Raw genomic sequence first — 27243 nt, 5'->3', positions numbered from 1 at the left:
AAGAGACATGCAAAACAGATACCTCTTTCCTTCAAGAATGTGATCTTGTCAGTGTGACATTTCTTTTTAAACCAAGAGCAGCTTGCCATTAAATGTTCTCCTGCGCAAAACAGACAGTATGGCCTATGTTGGCCTGGTGATGGGCTATTCCACTGTTTGTGATGAGTGGGGATGACATCAATGGTTGCTGCATTGGTTGTGAATCCCTTGTCACTGAATTTGGTTTTCACGGAACTTGAGTGAATGGGCCTTGGACCTTGTGCTTTTGGTGAGGGATCTTGTATATCACCAAAGACAGGATCTGTCAAGATTTTGACTTGTCTTTCGATGAACTCAACTAAGGTTCCGAATGTGGCTCTGCGGTTTGTAGTTTCTTGAAACTTGCATACTTCTACTCTCCATCCCCCTCTCAACTTGTAGGGCAATTTGCTGACTAACAACTTCAAATTAGAAGCCAGATTTAATTCATCCATGTAGGCAATTTCATTCATGCCATTCAAGCAACCTCTGAGGTACAGAGCATATGATTTCAGGGTTTGTGAATCCTCAGATCGAATGGAGGGCCATGTCAATGCCCTTTTAATGTATGCATTGGAGACTATAAACTCATTTCCAAAGTGCTCTTGGAGCAATTATTTGGCTCTTGCAAATCCTATATTTGCGTCTAAGAAGAGACATGTCTTAACTAGCTCTCTGGCTTGTCCAGATGTATATTGCTCTAGATAATACAATTTGTCCTTTGCATTGTCAATTTTGCTCTCGATAATATGTTCAAATGAACTGATAAAGGATCTGTAGTCAATTGGATCATTACTAAAAACCTTCATCTCCTTTCGTGGCAAGAATGTTTTGTCCTGTTGCCTAATCAAAGATGCTGTGATGTCATTTTGCCTCTGCAGAATTTCATAGACAGCAGTGTCTTGTTCTCCAGGAGAGGTCCGAGGTGCATTCCCTTGGGACTGTCGTCCTGCGTGGGGTGCCAAGTGGGGCTGTGATGGACCTTGGGGGTGCAGAGTGGTTTGATGAGAGGTCCTATGGCGTGAAGGCTCATAAGTATGGCTTAGGAGCTGTGGCTGAGTCGGTCGTTGACTTGGCTGGGCAGTGGATCTGTACAGAGATGTATCTGGCCAGACGGGGGGCCGCACAGATGGAAGGAAATACGGCTCTTTGCTGGCATGAAGTTGCATTGGTTGAGGAGGGAGGGCATGTGATTTAAGTCTAACACTGGCATCTTGCATTCCTTTGCTATGCCCCTGTAATTTAAGTGTTTTCTCCAAATGCTCATTCATTCCATCTCTCTGTGAAACACTGCTTTTTCGATCACTTAATACATCAAGTTTGGCATTAGCTTCATCTAATTCGCTTTGGACAGCTAACATTTCCTTTTGTTTTCTCAATTTTTCTTGTCCTTCAGCCAATTCTTTCAATAACTCTGCCTGTCTTTGCGCTAATTCTGCTTCCTCGCTCTCTATAGCGTGCTTTTCTTTAAGAGCCGCCAATCTAACTTCTAGCGCAGCCTTGTCCGCTGCTGCGCGACTCAAGGCTGTGGAGGTTGAAGAGACCTTTGATCCCGTATCGTCTACTTTCCTTGCATGAGTTGCAGAAACACTGTCCTCAGGTCTTATTTCCTCATCATCATCATTGCACCGTTTGTGTTCAACTAGCCATGCATTCGCCTCCAACAGGAACGATTTATTAATCTCTCCTTTAGGTTGATACCACACGTCATCAGATTCGCGTTCCTCTTCTGCCAATACATGCTGATAATCGTTGTGACTAGCTTCAAATTCACCCAATAAATCATCATACGGGAAATTGATAATAAAAATATAGAAAAAGAAGGCCTATTGATTATGGTCTTTGATACTGTACATATGTTTAATGATTGGGGCGGGGATTCATAACACATGCTGCCACAATAGGGTAGCCTACATTATATGCTTATATGTGGGCTGATACCCTTATCTTTAAGATATTTACAACATCAGTCACCTTGAGATATCACCTAACGGAGGTGATGCGGATGGAACCGGACTTTTGTATGTGTAATGTGTTTTGTTATTTGTCCGTATATTTTTTTTTGTTGAGTCAGAATCAGCTCCAGAAACACCATATATACACACATTTCATGATACCTTTGCATGAACACATAACCATATTAAAAAACATGCTTACATATACACAGACATGCAGTAACAGCATTAGTTATCTACAAAACATAGAAATAAAACAATTATATATGCTAATGTTTGTGTTTATGGTAAGTACACAAGATTCTCAACCTTTCCATGGGTGACTTAAGGATTGTATCACTTAATGTAAATGGTTTAAATAATGTCATTAAGAGAAAAAAGATTTTACTAGAAATGGATAAAAACAAAGCAGACATAGTATACTTGCAAGAAACACATTTAGAAAAACAGGAGCATGAGAAATTAAAGACTTTATCAAATAGTGAGGTGTGGTATAGCTCATATAATTCAAGGAGAAGAGGAGTTGCAATATTAATTAAACAACGGGTGAATTTTGAAGTAGAAAATAGTTTTACAGATAAAGAAGGGAGATATATATTAATAGTGGGTAAAATAGGAGATATTTATTTCTCCTTATGTAATGTTTATTATCCACCTGATATGGGCTCAGAATTGATGCATACATTAGTTGATCTAGTTGTTGTAAAAGCTAAAGGAGTTCTAATAATGGCAGGGGACCTTAATCTGGTAATGGAGCCTAAAATAGACTCTTCTAGTAACAAGAAACACCGCGCAGGGAAGAATGCAAACTTGTTAAGGAAGGCCTGTTCAGAAGTAGGACTTGTAGATGTATGGAGAGAACTCCACCCTGATCGAAAGGAATACACCTGTTATTCTGGAAGACATGGTATCTATAACCGATTAGATTATTTCCTTTTGTATAAAAATAATATTACATTAGTGAAAGATTGTGAAATCTCGTCTATCAATATGTCAGACCATGCAGCAATCTCTTTAACATTAACAATGAAATCCAATAAAAGTACATCTCTATGGAAACTAAACAATTCACTCTTGCAAGATGTCAAATTTGTAGACAAGATTAAAAGGGAGTTAATAGCCTATATACAAATAAATAACACAGATGAGATAAACCCAATTACAATATGGGAAGCAGCTAAAGCAGTAATGAGAGGATGTATTATTTCCTATGCCTCATTTCAGATGAAGGAAAGGAGAACACATGAAAGACAGTTAATTGAAGAAATAAAGAATTTAGAAAATACACATAGTATAACAAATAGTGATGAAGATAGATTAAAATTGAAGGAAAAATGGGAAAAACTAGAGAAAATACGCACAATTGAGATAGTGAAATTATTGAGATTCACACAACAAGAAGAATATGATGGTGGACCCAAGTCTTTAAAATTACTAGCTTATAAACTTAAAAAACAAATGAAGAACTCACATATCTCAAATTTAAAGGTCAACCATTCTGAAATAATAACCGATAAGGATCGAATCGTAGAGGAATTTGCTAGCTACTATGAAAAACTATATAAGCGAGAGATCAACAAGGATAAAACAGGTATACAGGCATATTTAGGGAAACTTGAGCTACCTAAAGTAAGTCAAAAAAATAATGTCAAACTAACAAAAATAATTACACTACAAGAAGTAAAGAAACAAATACAAGCCCTAAAAAGAGGAACGGCCCCAGGGGACGATGGATTTACAAATGAATTCTACAGAACTTTTAGTGAAGAAATAAGTCCACTACTAGTTAAAGCATATAACTTTGCACTAGACACAGGTGCATGGGCACAAACATGGGCTTCATCAATTATTACGCTTATACATAAAGAAGGGAAAGATGCAACAAAGTGTGAATCCTACCGGCCTATTTCATTACTCAACACTGATCACAAGATAATATCTTCAATTTTAGCTAATAGATTAAAAGATACTATAACAGATATAATAGCATCTGACCAATGTGGATTCATGCCAGGAAGAATCTTGGCTGATAAAATAAGAAGAACGCTCAATGTAATCGATCATGCACAAATAGAACAGACAGACCTTCTTTTATTGACGTTAGATGCAGAAAAGGCTTTTGATTTAGTGAACTGGACCTTTATGTTTGAGACAATGAAAAATTTTGGAATAAATGAGACATTTTGTCAATGGATACAAGCTCTTTATAGTAAACCTGTTTCTAGAGTTAAAGCAAATGGTACATTATCAAGAACATTCCATATACATCGAGGTACTAGACAAGGGGACCCTCTTTCCCCACTTTTGTTTGCCATTTATATCGAAGTCTTAGCAATAGCAATAAGGCACAATTCAGACATTAGAGGACTACGAATTGGGAAAGAAGAACATAAGCTGGCATTATATGCAGATGATATTATTATTTATTTAACTTCTCCTGAGAAATCAATTAATAATTTGATGGATACAATTAAGGACTATAGTTTAGTATCGGGATATAAAATAAATGAAGATAAATGTGAATCTCTGTCTATTGGTGCACAAATAAGTTGTAGAATTAAAGAATGGCATAATTTCAAGTGGGATATAAAAGAGATAAAGTATCTAGGTATATATATTAGTAAAAAATTAGAGGACTTTTATGATAATAATTACGGTAAGTTGGAAAAGGAAATAATAGAGGATTTAAAGAGATGGTCAATAATTCCAAATGGAATATATAGCAGAGTACAAATAACTAAAATGATGCTTCTCCCAAGATTCCTCTTTTTATTTCAGGCAATACCAGTCACATTACCAGATAGTTTTTTTACATTATGGAATAAGAGGGTGGCTAATTTTGTTTGGAATGGTAGAAAACATAGAGTTAAATATAAAACATTAATGCAAGCAACGGAAAAAGGAGGTTTAGGGGCCCCTAACTTAAGAAATTATTATTATGCAACTCAGATATTGACAATAATGAAATGGATGAGGTCGGACTCTACAGAAAAATGGATCCACATGGAGAAAGAAGTAACAAATGGATTAGTTGGGACTTTACCATACCTAAGCACAGACAAACAAAAGCACTATCTACAGACTTTCTGCATTGGAAATACAATTAAAAACTGGAATCAAATGTGTAAAAAACTGAAAGTGCAGCGGGAGAATGTGCTCCTTAGAGAAATAGTACATGATCCAGATTTTAAACCAAACAAATCAGATACGATTTTGGATCAATGGGCAAACAAGGGATTGAAATTATACATACAATTATTAAATAATAATTCTATAGAATCATATGAAACTCTGGTAGTTAGGTATGGGTTAGAACAAAAACAGTTTTTCAAATATCTACAAATAAGGAGTTACCTTAAACAGAATAAAGAGATGGAGCTAGATAGTTATATTTTAAGGTTTATAGCAGAACATAGAAGTAGGCCTAGAAATACTGCAAAATTAGCAAACATTTATTCAACTCTACAAAATGCAATGGCTATGGAAATTAGGGTAAAAGAACAATGGAAGAAAGAGTTATGTATAGATATTTCAGACGAAGAATGGGGAGAATCTCTAAAGCAAAATTTTAAAATAACACATTCTAAATATTGGAAGGAATATGCCTGGAAAGTAAGTCAAAGATATTTTATTACTCCAGATAGATGCAAGTCAGTAACAGAAGGAACAAGCTGCTGGAGAGAATGTGGAGAGAAAAAAGCAAACCAAGTGCACATATTCTTTACTTGTTCAGCAATCCAGGAGTTCTGGCAAAAAGTAATGATTGACATTAAATACTTACTTGACATTACAGGTACACTCACCCATGGAAATATCTTGGGATTTAATATAGATTTAAAAATGAATAGCAGGGATAGACATATATTTAAATTACTTTGCTTAACAGCAATGAAACAGGTCACCAGACTCTGGAAACAAGCCAAAGCACCAAATACCCAAGCATGGTATAAGACAATAGAGCAAACATTGGAAATGGAAAAAATGACTTTAAGTATTAGAAATCAAATAGATAAATGGAACAAATGCTATCCAGAGCATATAATTATAAAAATTAGAGATTTCCTTAGGTAATACTTAAATGCATGTAGCCACACGCACATACATATGCACGCACATACACACACGCACATACACACACACACATACACACATGCCCACTCGATGATGTTGATGAAGCTGCCTTTTCTTAATTTTTGTTTGTTTTGTCTGTCCTTTTGTTTTGCTTGTTTTTGTTGTGGTCGTTGTTTGGGGTTGTTTTGTCTTTTTCCCCACACCCCATCTATGGCTCTCTGTCTGACAATCAATGTACGTGATGTCTCTTTGTATGTCTGGTAAAAAAAAAAAAAAAAAAGTAATAAAAAAAAAAAAAAAAAATCATCATATTGTGCTACATTTTCCATCACTTGTTCTACATTTGACGGAACGGTCATCAATTTTTTAATAAAGTTCATCTTGCGTGTAAGCATTCCGAGTTTTATCTTCCTCGCTTTACGCAAATCTTTTGCGGCTTCATTTTCATCCAGCTCAGTTGGCACATTTGTGTCTTCTGGCTTACCGTGTTCACCAGCCATTGTGTAACAAAAAGGGAATAATCTTCCTAAAAATCAAAGTATCCTTTCCAACAATGTTTATGCTCCGTTGCAATTAATGAATCCAGCAAGGGGGCACATGCGCGCAAATTCACAAGCAGCGCTTAACTTTCCTCTAGTAACTTAAAGTCTTATCAAACTTGCTCCAAAGGCAATCCATAATTCAAACAAAAATATTATCTAACTAATAAATCCAATCTTCGGCTCCTAGAGCTCTTTGTCCATGAAAACTGTACTTTTTAAAGTTCAGAGGCCTACCGCAATCTCGTGCTTTGTTTGCATCGGCTTTCCTTTGTTCCTTTGCGGCCTGTTCCTTGCGTGGCTTTGGAAATCCAATCCTCGTCGTAATCCAAAGGGTTATCCAGATCCAAAAGCAAGCTTTTTGACTACGTTTATCATTAAACTATTGTTTCTTAAATTGAATTGTCTTTATTTATGAAACCATATCAAATATGTGTAGTAACAGGTTTAGAAAAGCAATAAGCCCCGCGAGTCCGTGCTTTGTGCTGATTTTAGAACAGGTAAGGGGGTTTAACGGCACTCCGCTTCGCGTCGTGCCTAACAACTCCCTTACCTGTTCTAAAATCAGCGCAAAGCACGGCCTCTTGGGGCTTATTGCTTAAATCTTTCATGGAAACCAAATCTTGTAAGTATCGGTACTCGGTATCGGCAAGTACACAAATAAAAATACTCGTACTCGTATCGGTTTGTAAAAAAGTGGTATCGGTGCATCCCTACTGATAATGATACATTTCACAATATATACCGCGTTCCACATTATTATGCAAATTACACTTTGCTCAGATTTTCCTTAATAGTAATGCACATTCAGTCAGCATAATTTTCAAGTCATCAACTGTTAGAGTATAATTCAAATTGTATTGAAAAAACCTCCCAATGATAACAGTATTTTTCTCAAATATAAAAAACTCAAAATGCAGTGTTCCAAATTATTACGCAGAGTTTCAAAGTCTCAGAGTTTCAAGATATTGTATAGGTTGTAAAGAACTAAAAATTGTCATTTGTTGGATTTGCAGCATTAGGAAGCCATATTTACTGAAATCAAAAAAAGTTTTAACCAAAAACATCTTAACAGGTCAAGTTACATGTTAACATAGGACCCCTTCTTTGATATCAACCTCACAATTCTGGCATCCATTGAACTCATGAGTTCTTTGATTGTTTCTGCTTTAATGTCTTATCAGGATGCCATAATAGCCTCCCAGAGCACCTGATTGGACGTGAACTGCCTTCCACCCACATAGATCTTTTGCTTGATGATGCTCCAAAGGTTCTCAATAGGGTTAAGGTCAGGGTAAGATGGGGGCCACACCATGAGTTTCTCTTCTTTTATGCAAAGAATACCTCTGGGGCATTGGCTGCTATAGAGGTATTCTTTGCAGCATGAGATGGTGCATTGTCATGCATAAATATGACTTTGCTATGGAAGGCGCGGCTCTTCTTTTTGTACCACGGAAGAAAGTGGTCAGTCAGAAACTCTACATACTTTGCCGAGGTCATTTTCACACCGTCAGGGACCCTGAAGGGGCCTACCAGCTCTCTCCCAATGATTCCGGCCCAAAACATGACTCTGCCACCTCCTTGTTGACGTCTTAGCCTTGTTGGGACATGGTGGCCATTCACCAACCATCCACTACTCCATCCATCAGGACCATCAAGGGTTGCACGGCACTCATCCGTAAACAAAACAGTTTGAAAGTTAGTCTTTATGTAGTCCTGAGCCCACTGCAACCTTTTTTTGCTTGTGAGCTGGGTTTATGGGTGGCCGAATAAGCTTTAAGGACACTTGCAAACCTCTTGAGCATCCTACATCCTGAAGTTCCCGAGACTCCAGAGGCACCAGCGGCTTCAAACACCTGTTTGCTGCTATTCAATGGCATTTTAGTGGCTGCTCTCTTGACCCTACGCATTTGTTTTGCAGAAATATTCCTTATCTTGCCTTTGTCTGAACGAACCCACTTGTGCTGTGAATCAGTGACAAATTTCTTCCCCGTCCGATGATCATGCGCAATTCTTTTGGAAATATCCAATGTTGTGATACCTTGACCAAGGTATTGCACTATTTGCCGCTTTTCAGCAGCAGAGAGATCCTTTTTCTTCCCCATTTTGCCTGAAACATGTAGCTTGCTTAATAATGTGGAACATCCTTCTTAAGTAGTTTTCCTTTGATTGGGCTCACCTGGCAAACTTATTATCGCAGGTGTCTGAGATTGATTTAAATCATTCAATTAGCCCTGAGACACAATACCACCCATGACTTTAATTGAAAAACAAAAAAAATTATGTTTATGACCCTTAAATCCAATTTGCATAATAATGTGGAACGCGGTGTAGCTTTTTCAGTTAATTCAATAAATGAATAGTGTATATAAAAGGCCATTTGGAAAGGCCTTGTTTTTATTACATTTGAAATGATACCCTGATAGCAGAAGGCTAGTGGACCAAGGGGGGCAGAGCTGATGGTCTGCTGGCCTTTTGCTCATCAGTTTTCTGGCGATCTGCTGGTGAGTTACAGACAAACAGCCTCTGTGTTTTGCCACTCGTTTCCAATATTTTATTTCTTAATCCATTTATACTTCTTCAGTCATTTTCGCCAGCCCTTAACATTTTTAAATTCATAACTCTTTAATTGACCAAGTCATTTTCACCTTCTGGTACCATGAACTTCTTCTGTTTATTAGCCACTGATGTGATTTAGCAGAAAATGTCATGTTATATTCTTAATACCCAAGCCCAGTTCTACTAAAGATGATGGTGGTCTGAGAGTGGACCAGCAATGGCACACTGATGAACATGTTTATGTGCTAATGAAAATAATTTACAATGACTTGTTTTGTTTCTGTATTCACTTAAATAAAGGAACAGGAACTTTATGGAGGTTGCTATATTATACAGGAACTTTATGGAGGACTATTCTGAGCATCCTGACAGCACTTGCTCTCTGGTCCCATCACTATTATAATGGTACATTTAAGACTACATTGAACTATACTAACATTGCATTTGACTACATTAAACTACACTAACATTGCATCTGACTACATTGAACTATACTAAAGTTGCATCTGACTTCACTGAGCTATACTCAGGGGCAGTTTTAGGCACGGGCGAACCGGGCTACCACCCGGGGCAGCACTTTTTCATAACACGTGGGGGGCGGCCCGAGCACTTAAAAAATAAATAAAAAACCATCTGGGCCACGAAGAGGTTTATTATTATCTATCATATCACTGTGTGGGGAATTGGCAAATTGGCGCCCCTGCAGCTACAGGTGCCCCTGCTCGCTAGGAAGGTGGCGTGCAGAGATCCTGTGTGAGAAGGGGGAATGGAAGGGGGCGTGGGGGACAGTTCGCCTCTGGGTCTCCCAAATGGAACTTGTTAAGTTGGAATTTTCCTCTGCTAAAGTAATCAACTAAGCCTACATGATTATAGGCATACTCATTATTCACATTAATGTAATTGACAGAACCGGCTTACTTTCACCACTGATGCTATGCTAGGCCTAGTCAAGTTATCTCTGGTTAAAACTAGCTAATGTTAGCTATTCACAAGATGCGCTAGCTAGCTAGACAGTTATCGTAGGGTGTCAATTATCGGACTGCGTGTGTTATCGGCAAACGTTCATGTTGTCATGTTAATCGATTATTAATCATATATCATCATTATCACATATCCGTCCATTGCATAATGAAGTCCCTTTTGAAGGCTTCTAGACGAAATCAGGTCCTTCTGTCTCCAAAAGTTGCCTAGAGCCTCTTGGGATATAATTTTGATACTGATAGCTGCATTTGTGAACTCTAGTCAGCTCCTATAGTTTGTCCGAGTTAGTAACAGTAACTAAGGGGCCGGGGCTTAGCTATATGTCAATTGAGAAATTTAAGTTTCCACTTGTTATAATAAAAAGTCGGAGGGTGCCTTGCCCGGGGCGTAATTCCATGTAGAACCGCCACTGACTTTACTAACATTGCATCGGACTACATTGAGCTATCCGAACACTCCATCTGACTACATTGAACTTTACTTACGTTGCGTCTGACTGCATTGAAATATACTAACTTTGCATCCGACTACATTGAACTATAGCCTACTAACTTTGCATCTGACTACACTGAACTATACTTATGTTGCATATGACTGCATTGAAATATACTAACTTTGCATCCGACTACAATGAATTATTTTACACTGCATCTGATTATATTGAACGATACTAACACTGCATCTGACAAATGACAGACACTTGCTTTACATCATCTGTTACCTCAGCCTGATGTTGCTGTGTTAGCATTGCTAAATGTAAAACACAGTGTCCACTACTAAATCTTTCGGCTAAATCTCTCATGATAATATTTCATCCCTGTGTTCCCACAGATCCTGTTGAGCTTTCTGATCTGAGAGTGATGATGTTGGGGAAGACTGGAGCTGGAAAGAGTGCATCAGGAAACACCATCCTGGGCAGAGAGGCATTTAAGTCTGAAGCATCACCTTTACCTGTGACCTGCGATAGTCAAAGCGGATTTGTGGAAGGACGAAACATCACTGTGATTGACACACCAGCAATCACAACACATAAGGCTGCATGGCTGTCGGAGAAGGTAGACCCAGGACCCCATGTTTTCTTATTGGTGATTCCAGTATATAGATTCACAGAACAGGATGGGACAGAAGTGAAGTGGATCCAGAGTAACTGTGGCGAGGAGGCCCTGAAGTTCACCATCGTCTTGTTCACTGGAGGAGAAAAGCTAAAAGGAAAACCAGTACAGGATATTCTGCATGAGAGCCCCAAACTCCAAACTCTTCTTGATAGCGTGGAGGGAAGATATCATGTCTTCAACAATAGCCTTCCAACAGACCGTAACCAGGTGAAGGGACTCATCAAGAAGATTGAAAATGTACTGATCGAAAAATGGGGCTATGCCTACACACATGAAGAGCTGGAAAGGTTGAGAGACAGACACGCACAAATTACAGGTAAAGCTAAAATACTCGATCTGATCTACATGTTTGTGAACTAACAGAAATCATTTACAATTAATCGTTTTGTTTCTGCATTCACTCAAATAAATGCAGGAGCTTTATGGATGTTGTTGATAATTCTGAGTGTCCTCTCGGCACTTGCTCTCCGGTTCAATCACTGTTATGAAGGTACGTTTAAGACTACATTGAACTATATTAACATTGCAGCTGACTTCACTGAACTATACTAACATTGCATCTGACTACATTGAACTATACTTAGATTGCGTCTGACTACACTGAACTATAGCCTACTAACGTTGCATCTGACTACACTGAACTATACTTACGTTGCATCTGACTGCATTGAAATATACTAACTTTGCATCCGACTACATTGAACTATTTTACACTGCATCTGATTATATTGAACGGTACTAACACTGCATCTGACAAATGACAGACACTTGCTTTACATCATCTGTTACCTCAGCCTGATGTTGCTGTGTTAGCATTGCTAAATGTAAAACCCAGTGTCCACTACTAAATCTTTCGGCTACATCTCTCATGATAATATTTCATCCCTGTGTTCCCACAGATCCTGTTGAGCTTTCTGATCTGAGAGTGATGATGTTGGGGAAGACTGGAACTGGAAAGAGTGCATCAGGAAACACCATCCTGGGCAGAGAGGCATTTAAGTCTGAAGCATCAGCTTTACCTGTGACCTGCGATACTCAAAGCGGATTTGTGGAAGGACGAAACATCACTGTAATTGACACACCAGCAATCACAACACGTAAGGCTGCATGGCTGTCGGAGAAGGTAGACCCAGTACCCCATGTTTTCTTATTGGTGATTCCAGTGGGTGGATTCACAGAACAGGATGGGACAGAAGTTAAGTGGATCCAGAGTAACTGTGGCGAGGAAGCCCTGAAGTTCACCATCGTCTTGTTCACTGGAGGAGAAAAGCTAAAAGGAAAACCAGTACAGGATATTCTGCATGAGAGCTCTAAACTCCAAACTCTTCTTGATAGCGTGGAGGGAAGATATCATGTCTTCAACAATAGCCTTCCAACAGACCGTAACCAGGTGAAGGGACTCATCAAGAAGATTGAAAATGTACTGATCGAAAAATGGGGCTATGCCTTCACACATGAAGAGCTGGAAAGGTTGAGAGACAGACATGCACAAATTACAGGTAAAGCTAATATACTCGATCTGATCTACATGTTTGTGAACTAACAGAAATAATTTACAATGAATCGTTTTGTTTCTGTATTCACTGAAATAAATGGATGTTTTTGATAATTCTGAGTGTCCTCTCTGCACTTGCTCTCCGGTTCAATCACTGTTATGAAGGTACGTTTAAGACTTCACTGAACTATACTAACATTGCAGCTGACTTCACTGAACTATACTAACATTGCAGCTGACTTCACTGAACTATACTAACATTGAAGCTGACTTCACTGAACTATACTAACATTGCAGCTGACTTCACTGAACTATACTAACATTGCAGCTGACTTCACTGAACTATACTAACATTGCAGCTGACTTCACTGAACTATACTTACATTGCATCGAACTACATTGAAATATACTTACACTGCATCTGACTACAGTGAACTATACTTACGGTGCATCTGACTACATTTAAAGATGCTAATACTGAATCTGACTTATGACAGCCACTTGCTTTACATCATCTGTTACCTCAGCCTGATGTTGCTGTGTTAGCATTGCTAAATGTAAAACCCAGTGTCCACTACTAAATCTTTCTGCTAAATCTCTCATGATAATATTTCATCACTGTGTTCCCACAGATCCAGTTGTGCTTCCTGAGCTGAGAGTGATGATGTTGGGGAAGAATGGAACTGGAAAGAGTGCATCAGGAAACACCATCCTGGGCAGAGAGGCATTTAAGTCTGAAGCATCGCCTTTACCTGTGACAAAATCCTGCAATAGTCAAAGTGGCCTTCCAACAGACCATAACCAGGTGAAGGGACTCATCAAGAAGATGGAAAATGTACTGATCGATAAGCAGGGCCATGTCTACACACATGAAGAGCAGGAAAATGTGAAGACGGATGTGAGTCAAGAGAGAGAGAAGACACATAATTCAGGTAATGCCAAAATACATCTATCTGACTGATGTACTGTACATGTTTATGTACTAACAGAAATAATTTACAATGACTGGTTTTGTTTCTGTATTCACTAAAATAAAGTAACAGGAACTTTATCGATGTTGCTGACTATTCTGAGCATCCTGACAGCACTCTGGTTCCATCACTGTTATGAAGGTACATCTAAGACTACATTGAACTATACCAGTGTTTCTCAAACTTTTTCAAACCAAGGACCACTTAGCCAATAAAACAAAACTTGTGGACCATCTAACTAAATAGTATATTCCCGGAACAACAGGCCTCCTACTCAGACCTGGCGCCAGAAAATTGTAAGCGGCACATGATTTTCGTGGGTGGGCTCTCCTTTTGTACGTACCGGTTAAAGATATGACAATGTGCTAGGCACATTGTGCTAGGCAAAGCATCTGGAACCCTGCTCCATGCGACTTGGTTATGTTACAAACTAAAGTTCGCTCATAGCCTCATACTCCGATCACACACTCAGACACACCAATGTATCACACACACAACCAATAAACCCAACAATGCGCAAACCGACCACGCGACCGCAGTAATTCACTACCAACAGTAGACTAGCCGACTGACATTAATATAGCCATCCTAGTAGTCAACTTTTCATTATTAAGATTTGTCATTATCCAACGTCACACAACACAGAATATAGTTATCATCTTGCTATCTCTGCAGCGGGAGAAAAAAACGCTGTTTGAATGATGCCCACTGCGGCTGAACCATCTCGCCGTAGCACCTTCTCCTTGTCTATGTCAGAGGCTTTCTCATTTAATTTTCTTAAGCCTCCAATCCATGACCTTGTTAATAGATTAGGCTACTACTGACTGTGTTCTCTTCATTCTGAGTTGTATGTTAGAAATGTCCCAATAATTTACTTTTGGACGTCGTGGACCATTACGGGGCACTGGCGGACCACACTTTGAGAACCACTGAACTATACTAACGTTCCATCTGACTACATTTAACTATACTAACACCCCATCTGACTTCATTAAACTATAATAACATTGCATCTGACTACATTGAACTATACTAACACCCCATCTGACTTCATTAAACTATAATAACATTGCATCTGATTACATTGAACTATACCTACATTGCATCTGACTACATTGGACTATACTTCAATTGCATCTGATTACATTGAACTATACTAACACCCCATCTGACTACATTCAACTATTTTAACACTGCATCTGACTACATTCAACTATACTAACGTTGAATCTGACTTATGACAGCCACTTGCTTTACATTATCTGTGGCCTCAGCCTGAACTGAGAGTGATGTTGCTGTGTGTGCATTGCTAAATGTGAAACCAAATGTCCACTACTAAATCTTTCTGCTAAATCTCTCATGATATTATTTCATCACTGTGTTCCCACAGATCCTGTTGAGCTTCCTGAGCTGAGAGTGATGATGTTGGGGAAGACTGGAGCTGGAAAGAGTGCATCAGGAAACACCATCCTGGGCAGAGAGGCGTTTAAGTCTGAAGCATCAGCTTTACCTGTGACCAAGTCCTGTGATAGTCAAAGTGGAGTTGTGGAAAGACGAAACATCACTGTAATTGACACACCAGCAATCACAACAAAGCAGGCTGAATGGCTGTCGGAAAAGGTAGACCCAGGACCCCATGTTTTCTTACTGGTGATCTCACTGCATAGATTCACTGAAGAGGACAGGACAGAAGTGGAGTGGATCCAGAGGACCTTTGGCGAGGAGGCCCTGAAGTTCACCATCGTCTTGTTCACTGGAGGAGACCAGATGGACCAAATACACACAGGACAATTTCTGAAGGAGAGCTCTAGACTTCAGACTCTGGTTAGGAGCACTGGTGGAGGATATCACATCTTTGATAATAAAACCCCCAGAGGGCACGGACAGGTCAAGGGGCTGCTGGAGAAGATAGAGCTGCTACTGAGAAAGAACACGGGTTACTCCTATTCCCATGGCCTGCATGAACAGGTGAAAACAGCTGTAAGGAAGGAAGAGGAGAGGAAGAGAAGCGACGAGGAAGAGAAGAGGAAGAGGCTGGAAATGGAAAGAGACAAACAAATCAATCAAGTGATGAAAAATATGGAGAAAAGGATTGAGCAGCAGATTAGAGAGCAGATGAAATTGAAAATGGTAAACAGGATTGCAAATGCAACAGCTACCTTGAATAAATTAAGAGAGGTCGTCAAGGCTACAACAGAGCAGATTGGGAATTGTCTACAAGAACAGGTGAAAACAGCTGAAAGGGAGGAAGAGGAAAGGAAGAGAAGAATAGAGGAAGATAAGAGGATCAGAAGAAAAGAGGAAGAGGAAAGGAAGAGAAGAAAAGAGGATGAGAAGATGAAGAGAAGAAAAGAGGAAGAGAAGAGGATCAGAAGAAAAGAGGAAGAGGAAAGGAAGAGAAGAAAAGAGGATGAGAAGATGAAGAGAAGAAAAGAGGAAGAGGAGAAGAAGCAGCTGAAAATGGAAAGAGACATACAAAAAAATCAAGTGAAGAATATGGAGAAAAGGATCGGGCAGCAGATTAGAGGGAAGATGAAATTGAAAATGATGAGCAGGATTGCAAACGCAACAGTTACCTTGAATGAATTAAGAGAGGTCGTCAAGATAAGGCATAGTGTGAGTTGTAAGCAAGAACAGGTGAAAACAGCTGTAAGGGAGGAAGAAGAGAGGAGGATAAGAAAAGTGGAAGAGGAGAGGAAGAGGTTGAAAATGGATGAATGCATACAAAACAATCAAGTGATTAAAAATAGGGAGAAAATAACCGAGCATAAGATTAGGGAGGTCATCAAGGCTAACAAAGCAACAACAAATGACCCGTTTATGAAAGGCGGATCTAGACTCGAGAGCGGGCCTTTGGTCCTATTAAGGGACATGGTTGGATTCATTGTACCTCTTGTTGGATATTCAGTTTCTTTGGTTATTTACTGTTGTATCATTGTGTTAGTGGTATTTGTACAGCTCTGTGTCTTTATGGTTGAATGCATTTATTTAATTCTTTTTTCTCTTCCATGAGAATTTCTAAACTCCTTCTTTTAATAATCATTAATTTTGTTGTTGAATTTGCTGTTGCATGTGAAGTGGGCTATTGATTAACTTCTATCCACAGTACAGTTAAATGAGTATTTCCAGCGTGCACCTTTTGAACTTAGTTTTTACTCTGGAAAAATACTTTTAATTCTTGATTTTCAGTGTTTTATTTCAGTTTTATCAGTATTATTGTGTTTTGTTATATTGATTTTATACAACCTTTATCCATAGTGCAGTTTAATTAGCTTTGCCATCCTGCAATTAGGCTTAGTTTTGGCTCTGTTAAAAGTTCAAAAATACTTTCACTACAGGGTTGAGAGAATGTATGCTGTCGTTCAATGAGCTTTCAGTAGTTTGACTGACTAATTGATTTGATAGACAGATTTGTTTTAGTATTATTCAGTATTCTTTTTTTATGTACATAGCTGTTTACAGCTCTCCTTCTATCAAAGACTAGAGGAATATTTGCCATTGTGATATTTATGTCTTAAAGCTTTGATGAACATAAACAGAGTAGGCATCTCAGCTGCACCCCCATGGTTTGTCCAGGTCTACTGTTGATCTCACCCACTGCATTCAGCCAATGGGCTCAGTCTTCAGGGAGTAAAAGGGGAGAACACTTCCAGTCATGTGCTTTGGACACAATTGCTGTATATTTCTCATTATTCATTTGTACATTGTGTTTTTCAAATAAATGTTTAACCCTTAACTCTGGTCTCTATCTGGAGTCCAATCTGATGCAAAGCAGGACATACACACACACACACTCACATACACACACACACATGTACGCACACACACACACACATACCCAGACACAGAACACATTTACAAGCAAGACATGATTTCTTAATGTTCATTCCTGCCTCGCTTAGTCAATCTCACACATTATAAACCCAGTTGCAACATTCATTATTCATACGGATCTGACGTGTGGAAGTATATCTGGGATGGCAAAACATTTGTACTAGTGTATTTGAAACCATGCTACAATGATATTTTGATGATTTCTTCTTAATATCACTAGCTACTGAGTCATATCTAATATCACTACTGAGTCAGTTCTAATATAATTACGGAAGAATATCTAATATCACTCACTACTGAGTCATCTAATATCACTTCTGAGTCGTATCTAATATCACTAGCTACAAAGTCATATCTAATATCACTGAGGCATATCTAATATCACTCACTTATGAGTCATGTATAATATCACTGCTGAGTCATGTATAATATCACTACTGAGTCATGTATAATATCACTGCTGAGTCATGTATAATATCACTACTGAGTCATGTATAATATCACTGTTGAGTCATGTATAATATCACTACTGAGTCATGTATAATATCACTCACTACTGAGTCATATCTAATATCACTACTGAGTCATGTATAATATCACTGTTGAGTCACATCTAATATCACTAGCTACTGAGACATATCTAATATTACTACTGAGTCACATCTAATATCACTGAGGCATATCTAATATCACTACTGAGTCATATCTAATATCACTCACTACATTTATCTGCGTGTCTCTGTATTACACTTGCTGAGAATCAGTCCTGAACACAGATCAACCACAGACTGATGGCTACTGCTACGCCTACCAAAAACATGCACAGCCATTTTGAAATTTTAAGAAACAACACGTAAAAATGAGTTCAAATAGCCCAGTTTATTGATCCCAGTAAGGACAAAGAGCATTCATTCATTGTGGACAGAGGTTAACCAACAGCATTCAGTCTTCAATTGATTTTGTCCTTCATTAGGCTTCAGCCCCACAGGTAACCCAGGAGCAGGCTGGCGCCCCGTTGTGGACTGGGTTTGTTCATGAATGTGTTTATTAATGTGTTCATTGATCTAATTTAGGCCAAAGAGCATTCATTCATACATTGTGGAGAGGTTAACCAACAGCATTCAGGCTTCAGCTGGCAACCCCTTGTGGTTTTGGTAGTGTTCATGGATCTCAGTTAGACCAAGGATCATTCATTGTGGAGAGAGATTAACGTGCCAAACACACAATCAAAACAAACTTCCCCTCATAACTAACAGCATTTAGGTTTTTCTAGGCGCCGATTTCTTCCTCCATTAGTGCTGCTTCAGAGCAGCCAGACCCACAGGTAACCCAGGAGCAGGCTGGCGCCCCCTTGTGGAACGGGTGTGTTCATGAAAGTGTTCTGTCTAAACTACAGCGTGAGTCAGTCTAGGGCAACACACCCCCAGCATTCTTCCACCCCCCCTTAAACGAAAAAGAAACACTCAACATGTTTAACATGGTAAACAATTAACATACATTTACTTTTCGTGCTGTGTGGTTTACCATGGCCTTGTTTACACCTTACACATGTTTGCTATGTTTTTGGGTGTGTAAAAAAAACTCGGCATCTGTTTGTTCTGACCGCACAACCTGTGGCGATTGTGACCTACAAGAAAAACACAACAGTGAATTCAAACAGGGGTGACAAGTCCAGGTTTTTTTGGTACTGGCATCGTTACCAATAACACCGTGGGCCTGAACAACAAGCATCTCCAAACTATAGTCAAATATAGTGTTTAAGCTACCTGCTAGGTTTGTAATGTAAATTAACTCAGCTTCTAATGCAAACAGGTCTGGCAACCAGCACTTAAGTCAGCTTAAGCTGTTTTTTAAATGTGCTATATAAATAAATATGACTTGACAAACATTTGTTGTTCTGTATTATAATTCAGTTTCTCTGACCCAGCCTGTAAGCTGGCTCTCAGTGGCCTTCCCCCATTTCCAAACTAAAATATGTGGCTGCTCACACATCAGTGTACTTCCTGACCCCAAGTGTCTGAGCATTATCAGTGTGGGGACCTATCCTTTGTTACCATGATGAGATGACCACTTGGGAGATTATGGTGACCACATGTTTGGTGGTCACAGCGGCTGCTTTACTGTGAGTCTCATGTTCACAGGCAGGATACGCTGTAAAATCTTACAGATTAGACTCATGGACCATACCTTTAAGCCTACGGTGTGACACAAATACCTCCACAAGCCACCCAGGACAGGCTACAGATTCTCCCCAGTGTGCTTAAGTTGGTGTTTTTTCAAATTTCCCTTCGTACAAAAACTCTTGCCACAATTGGTGCACTGGTACGGCCGCTCTCCTGTATGAGTGCGCTGGTGGACTTTAAGGTGATGCAACTGAGTGAAACTTTTGCCACACTCAGTGCAGTGGTAAGGCCTCTCTCCTGTGTGAATACGATGATGTCGTTTGAGATCTCCCCTTTCTGTAAAACTCTGGCCACACTGAGTGCAGTGGTACGGCCTCTCTCCAGTGTGTATACGCATGTGAGTTCTGAGACTTCCCTCTTGGGTGAACCTCTTGCCACACTGAGTGCAGTGATACGGCCTCTCTCCAGTATGGATACGTTGGTGTGTTTTGAGATTTCCCTCTTGAATAAAACTCTTGCCACATTGAGTGCAGTAGTACGGCCTCTCTCCGGTGTGAATACGCATGTGTAGCTTGAGACTTCCCTCTTGGTTGAAACTCTTGCCACACTGTGTGCAGCGGTACGGCCTCTCTCCGGTGTGAATGCGCTGATGTCTTATGAGGTTGCCCACGTAAGGGAAACTCTTGCCGCACTGATTACAGTGGTGCCGCCTCTCTCCCGCATGGGTGCACGGACACAACTTGAGCTGCGACCTGAAGCGGTCCTCACACAGAGGATGGTGGAGACCTCTGGAGTCCTCCAGCTCTGTGGAGAAGGTGGAGGAAGAGGGAACAGTCTGCTGGGTCCAGCTGGTTGTAGGGTTCCCAGAGGGACCAGTGGAGGATGAGGTACATGGCGCTTTCCATTTTACTGGAAACACACACACACACACACACACACACAAACAAGCATGAATGTTAGCATTATTGTTTTAAGATTATGCCATGTTAGGCTCGGTGTATATAAATATTTCATTATCTTTCGCTACTCTGCCAAGCTGCCCATGAATAGTCTTGGCTATGAGGTCCATACACATTACTACAGGAGGTGATCTAGCCTACTTAGCTATTACTGGTATTTTGCAAATGGCACCTGTTTGGTAGCAGCTCACTCCCTATATTTTCACAGAGGGGTTCTCAAGAATGTCATTGAAACATGACGTTGCTCTGCTCTGACAGAGAGCATTGCACGCTGGGTATCATGTGAGATAAGGCACCCATGTTTGTAGTTATACCGGAACCAGGGCCGTCGTAAAGGGGTGAAAGGTGATGACAATTCTAGGGGCCCACAGCCCAGGGGGGGCCCACAAAAACCCCAGTAGCCTATTATGTAAGCTTCCCTTTCTATGACTAAATTATTATGTATAGGCGTATCTTATGTTCATACTCATGCATCAGAGTTAAAACAAAGCGAAAAAATCAAGCAAAATTTCAAAAAATAATTATTTTATTCCGAGCCCCCTTATAACCCCCTTTTTTAAATATGGTTTGGTCCATACGCACATTAACACTCGCGCAAGTTAAAGAGAAAGTGTCATCTGGAGAGTTTAAAATGATACTAAACGAAGGGAAATCTACTGTATAGAGATAGGCTATTTCTGCTTAATAGACAATGCAGATTGTAATTAGGCTGTTGGATATGTCCAATGTAAGAAGTGTGAATTTTTAATGAAATATGATTGATGCAACTCTCGATGGTTGGATGTAGGCTAGATAGTTTTCATAACGAACGTCGGCGTGCAAAAAGATCTTCAATGGTAAGACTTGTCTGTTGTGCCTCCGTTGGTGTATCATAAAACGTGAGTTTTATTAAAGCATAGCGTGTGTAATGTGTAGCTATTTCAATCCGTTTGTTAACCTTGTTTACTAAAACTAAACTGCTATGGTAGCCTATTGACATGAGTCTTAAGCAGGGACATAATAATACCCAGTGACTCTTTGTTGAGTGGTTAATTGAAAAAAAAAAAAATGAATTGGGTGCATTGCGTCAGGCACTGCCAAGAACATAGAGGAACAGAAAAATTAAGAAAAAATTATAATACATATACAGTAGTCTAAGAAAAAAAAGTTCGGGTCTTTGGCGACGGGGGCCCAGAATTCCTAGCAACGGCCCTGACCGGAACAGGCTACTGTGTAACCCTAAATGTGAAGGTATTTAGCAGATGCTTCATCCAAAAGCAACGTACAGACAACCTCCAACTATCGGGAATTGAACCTGAGTGTACCGCTTCCACTGCACCACCACACCCTAACACAACTACATTTCAACTTTCATGTATGTGAGATCATTTAATGGTTGCTGAGATCTCTTGCCGGTGACCTTCTGTAGATGTGTCATCTCTTACGGGTCTCGGGCTGAGCGTGTTTCTGTGTGTAACTATGGGTGAGTGGGTGAGTAGGTGTGTGTGTGTGTGTGTGTGTGTGTGTGTGTGTGTGTGTGCGTGTATGATCTCTTACGGGTCTCGGGCTGTTCTCCATCTCTGCGGCTCTCCGTATCCGTCCCCTGCTGTAGTTGTGTTCTACAGCAGTCCACCAGCTCCACGGCAACCCCGCTGAGCTGGGCCAGATACAGCGGGTCTGTGAGGCACAGGTCAGTCTCAGGGCTGAGGACCGGAGCCACGTCTGATACGTCCTCTTCCTCCTACAACACACAGACGAAGGGACACATGCAAACACTTGCAGTGAGAACATTAACTTTCAAGTATTCGCTTTGAAAGCAGCTACTCATCGTTGTTGTCTAATAATGTGGACCAAAGGTCTGGTTAGCCATAGCATTAGCTTGTTGATGTGATTTAACAGTAGTATTAGCTTTAGCTTGTCTGATGTGGATTAACCTTTTTACTAGCATTAGCTTGTCTGATGTGGATTAACACGTTTATTAGCTTTAGCATTAGCTTGTCCAATGGAGTTAAACCATTTTATGAGCATCAGCTTGTCTGATGTGGATTAACACTTTTATTAGCTTTAGCATTAGCTTGTCCAACGGAGTTAAACCATTTTATTAGCATTAGCTAATTAGCTAGCATTAGCTTGTCTGATAATGTGCATAGCAAAAAAACAAGATCATAGACTTCATACACTACCTGGATCAGTTCCGTCTTTATGTCTTCAACTGAATAGAGGGTGTGTTCTGTTCTGGGGTCAGTTCTCTCTACTGTAGGAGCAGAACAGAAGATACTTACATTCATTCATTTGGCAGATTATTTCACAGCACAATACAGATCTACTTTATAATAATACCCTTGGACATCAAACCCAGGACTGGCGTTTTTTATGTTACTACAGTAAGTCAGGACTGTGGCATATTTAATGTTACTACAGTGTGTGTGTGTCTGTGTGTGTGTCTGTGTGTGTGTCTGTGTCTGTGTCTGTGTGTGTGTCTGTGTCTGTGTCTGTGTCTGTGTCTGTGTCTGTGTCTGTGTCTGTGTCTGTGTCTGTGTCTGTGTCTCTTCACCTCAGCACTCCTTACCAGGCTGACTGTACTCTCCATAGCCATCGTCATCATCGTCTTCTTTTTCTTTAATCCCAGACACTGGACCCTCCAGCAGCCTCTGGCCATCAGATGAGACCAGCTGACTCTGAGCAGAATCAGAATCAGAATTGTATTTATTGCCAAGAAGGTTAACACCTACCTGGAATTTGCTTTGGTGTATAAGACAACACCATCAGACTCTGAACATGAGACCTCTGTGTGTGTGTGAAAAACTTGTATGCATCTTGTGTTTGTGTGTGTGTGTGTGTGCTTCTTGTGTTTGTGTGTGTGTGTGTGTATATATATGTGTATGTGTGTGTGTTTGTATACCTCAGCCTTCAGCTTTGTGTTTGTGAACAGTGTGTGTGTGTGTGTTTTTGTTTGTGTGTGTGTGTGTGTGTGTGTGTGTGTGTGTGTGTGTGTGTGTGGTGTGTTTGTGTGTGTGTGTGTGTATATATATGTGTGTATATGTGTTTGTGTACCTCAGCCTTCAGCTGGCTATCCTCACCCTGCAGCCACTCCACTTCCTGGAACCTCCTATAGGGGTCAGAAATCACAGAGATCAAAGGTTAAAGGTTAAAGAAGCCAGTAGAAGTTACAGAGAGTGTGAGAGAGAGAGAACCAGAGAGGGATGTGAGAGTGTCTGTGTCTGCATGTGTGTGTGTTTGTGTGTGTGTGTGTGCGTGCGTGTGTGTGTGTGTCTGCATGTGTGCGTGCGTGCGTGAGTGTATGTGTGTGTGTATACACACCCATGTTTACTCTGTTGTCTCTGGAGCTGTTGATGCAGGTCCCTCAGTTCATTCCTCAGGAAAACCACAGTCTGTATAAACAAAACACACACTCTGCTGAAATCCCTCAATACATACACTGATATGCCTAATATGCGCAAAGTAAACTCCAGTGGCCCTTATAGACACATTACAAACATCAGTCTGCAACTCCACTTGCCTGAAACACCAATATTCACAGTTACAGTTAATTCAGGAAGTATTGACACTTTAATCCATAACTTGCAGCATAATGCTAAAATAATGTAAAGGATTTTAGAAATGTTTGAAATAAAAAGAATCAAAACTGAAATATATTTTGTCAGTACATTTATATAATGTAAAAAAGTGAAGGACTCTGCATACTTTCTGAATGCAATGAGACACACACACACACACACCTGGTTGGCTTGTGTCAGTGAGTTGTCTTTTTCCTCAGTCACACACACACACACACACACACACACACACACACCTGGTTGGCTTGTGTCAGTGAGTTGTCTTTTTCCTCAGTCACACACACACACACACACCTGGGTACTATTCGGCGACGCTCACTAAGCGGTTTAGCAAGCTAAATTCCAGGCTAAAAAAAGACAACACCGCTTTAGCGAGTTCACAGAAGCAATTTTTTATCAATCACCATGGTAATTAATCGCTTAGCCTTAGCCTGCTCCAGGGCAGGCTAAGCAAAGTTTAGCTGGCTAAACTTGCCACTCCCACGCCAAAAGGAAGGATCCCATTGACAAGGAGTCATAGTTTGATAGTTTGATAGTCATAGTTTGATAAGCGTAGGAAGAGTTCTTTGCGATCGCCAAGAAGATCCATTTTTCCATCATGATGAGTTCTTGTATGAGCGCTACCGATCCACCCGACAAGGAATAATTAATTTAGAAGACCTTCTCGAGTCATTTATTGCATACTCCACCGTCGAACATTGAATGTCATCACTTTCTTGCGAGTGGTAGCCTTCATTTTTGTAATGTCGGCGATGCGGAGAACAAAGCACTCATAATTATATGACAGTGGTAGCCTATTAGTACCTACAGTTGAGACATTGGTACAGTTGATAAACCCGAAATAACTTTCATGTGCAGCCTGAGACGTGAATTTTAGTTTGCACATGAATACTAACGTTTTCTTTGATCCCAGGACATTTGAGCACATGACCCAAATAGATATTGGCTGAAGTTGTTTTACCTACTTTAACTTACATCATTGCAAACGTTTAGTTTTGCAAACGTGTCTAGTGTTTGTGCGGTAGTGAATGGTGGAGGTGGATGGTAAGGTGGGTGCATGAGAGAAATAGACACAATTTCTTTTCATTGCTTAAATGTATTGAATTTCTTATTAATACATTCACATTTAGTCATTTAGCAGACGGTTTTATTCAAAGCAATTTAAAACTACAATTCCTACGAGGGTGAGGGGAGTCGAACTGTTGATTTACAGCATGCAAGCCATACGCTCAACCCACTGCACCATAGTATCTTTCTGGTAAAGGAAAAGATGTCACGTATTATACATTCTATAGACAGTTTCTTATATTGCTGTGGTAGCCGCGGGTGTTGAATTTTGACATGATTATGGTCTTGAATTCTTCATAACGCGTTCATGATCATATCCTGCCTTATCGGAGAAAAAAAATAGTCTTTTTCTTTGAGTTTAGACCATTGTACCTTTCAAAAAAATCATGGTTTTGGGGATCGACCTTTCTTGCCTTTTGAAGCAAGACGTGCACGCGCAATTTAGCTGACGAGATAAATTAACTTGAGGTTAAAATAAATTAGCGCCTGTCGTCGCCAGTTCTCCAGTTGCGAGCTAAATGAATTATCTTAGCTTCAGTTGTACGCCGAACAGGGCCCTGGTTGGCTTGACAGTGAGTTGTCTTTTTCCTCAGTCACACACACACACACACACACACACACACACACACACACCTGGTTGGCTTGTGTCAGTGAGTTGTCTTTTTCCTCCAGGTGTTTCTGTAGTTCGTCGACCTTCGACCTCAGCTGTTTGTTGGACTCCACCTGCTCTGTCAATCTCCAGCCAGACTCCGCCTCCCTCTCTTCCAGTCGGCGAATCAACACACAGAGCTCCCGGTTCCTGTCTACTTCATGCTGACACACACACATGCCCAAACATATCAAACATGTCAAAACACACACATTAAAAATGTAATAAACACATCAAACATCTCCACACACACACACACACATTAAAAATGTAAATAATATTCTGAAAAAATTCACTGTGTGAGTTGGAGATAGCAGACTCACGCCCCAACTAACAGAAAATGACAAGTGACTGTTTATAGCAAGTGACACTGTGGGTTTCCTTATAGAACACCGGACAGGGAACCAAAATCCCAAATAGAACCCTTGATAGGGTCCGCAATAGGGCCCAGTAGATCCCAATAGAGCCGTTTAAGTTATGATAGAGCCATTTTCAAAGACAGGCCCGATATAGAACTTTGCCAGAGAATAGAGCCTAAAAATAGGAGCGCCAATAGATCTAAGTCGTCACTTCCCCACTGGAGTGACTAGAGGCCTACTTCCTGTATCAAAGTGCAGTAAGAACAGAGAGCAATCTTAAGAGCTCAATCACAAGCATATGGAAAGAGCTCAAATCTGGATTTCAAAATGGCTTCACGCGGGGCACATCTCAGATCTGGCCATGTGATCCAGCTGCACGCAGCATCATAGCTAAATACTGCGTCAGTATGTTAACACTGTATCTATGACTGGAAGCCAGTGTCAAGGTTTTAGAACTGGAGTATGTGCTCTGTTGTCTTGCTCCTGGATAAAACTCTATGCAGCATATGCACACACACGCATGCACGCATGCATGCACGCAACACAACTCTAGCAGCCTGTACACACATGTACACAGACAGACACACAGACACAGTGTGTGTGTGCTGATACGTGTGCTTGTGTGTGTGTGTGCGTGTCTTACCTGTAATGCTTGTGTGATGAACTGAGTGGCCTTCTCCAGGTCGATGCAGGCTTGCTTGTGACTCATCATGTCAATATGCTGAGAAGTGTCACCTATCTGCACACACATAAACACTTCAAGCGCTGCTCAGATTTTGATGAAAAATCAATCCAATAAACATACGTCCTCTAACTAATTTAAAATAAACCTTGATAGCAATTTTTAATACTAGTGGCGATGGTGGTCAATCACAAATCAAGGGTCTATGGCATCTGTGAGGTAGCTTCACAAAGTTTGATCTGCTTGTCTCTTACTAGGCCTAGAGGAGATAAGTCTAAGATGAATACGCTAACTTTGCATCAGAGCAC

General features: G+C 40.2%; 2 protein-coding genes across 2 annotated transcripts in view; one reads left to right on the top strand and one right to left on the bottom strand.

Moving 5' to 3' along the window:
* Positions 1–994: 994 nt before the first annotated feature.
* Positions 995–18949, top strand: LOC308367748 (GTPase IMAP family member 8-like; the record flags this gene model as incomplete). Its single annotated transcript, XM_080841739.1, has 7 exons — positions 995–1109; positions 10955–11554; positions 12138–12737; positions 13366–13631; positions 13970–14024; positions 15095–15684; positions 18935–18949. 7 exons carry the CDS (start codon positions 995–997, stop codon positions 18947–18949), a joined length of 2241 nt encoding a protein of 746 aa, XP_080697865.1.
* Positions 18950–19534: 585 nt separating this feature from the next.
* Positions 19535–27243, bottom strand: part of LOC308367738 (uncharacterized protein) — a gene marked incomplete at its 5' end in the record, with an annotated part of 8204 nt that continues 495 nt past the window's right edge. Inside the window, 8 exons of the mRNA XM_080841730.1 lie at positions 19535–20570; positions 22157–22340; positions 22783–22853; positions 23169–23277; positions 23654–23708; positions 23921–23991; positions 25879–26058; positions 26897–26992. Of these exons, the coding sequence (XP_080697856.1) occupies positions 19777–20570; positions 22157–22340; positions 22783–22853; positions 23169–23277; positions 23654–23708; positions 23921–23991; positions 25879–26058; positions 26897–26992 (1560 nt within the window). The 3' untranslated portion in view covers positions 19535–19776. The remainder of the gene's footprint in view (positions 20571–22156; positions 22341–22782; positions 22854–23168; positions 23278–23653; positions 23709–23920; positions 23992–25878; positions 26059–26896; positions 26993–27243) is intronic.

The sequence above is a fragment of the Sprattus sprattus genome (genome assembly GCF_963457725.1).
Source record: "Sprattus sprattus genome assembly, chromosome: 1".
Classification (NCBI taxonomy): Eukaryota; Metazoa; Chordata; class Actinopteri; order Clupeiformes; family Clupeidae; genus Sprattus; species Sprattus sprattus.
Note: the sequence above shows the minus strand (reverse complement) of the source record. Positions and strands in the feature narration are given on the sequence as shown.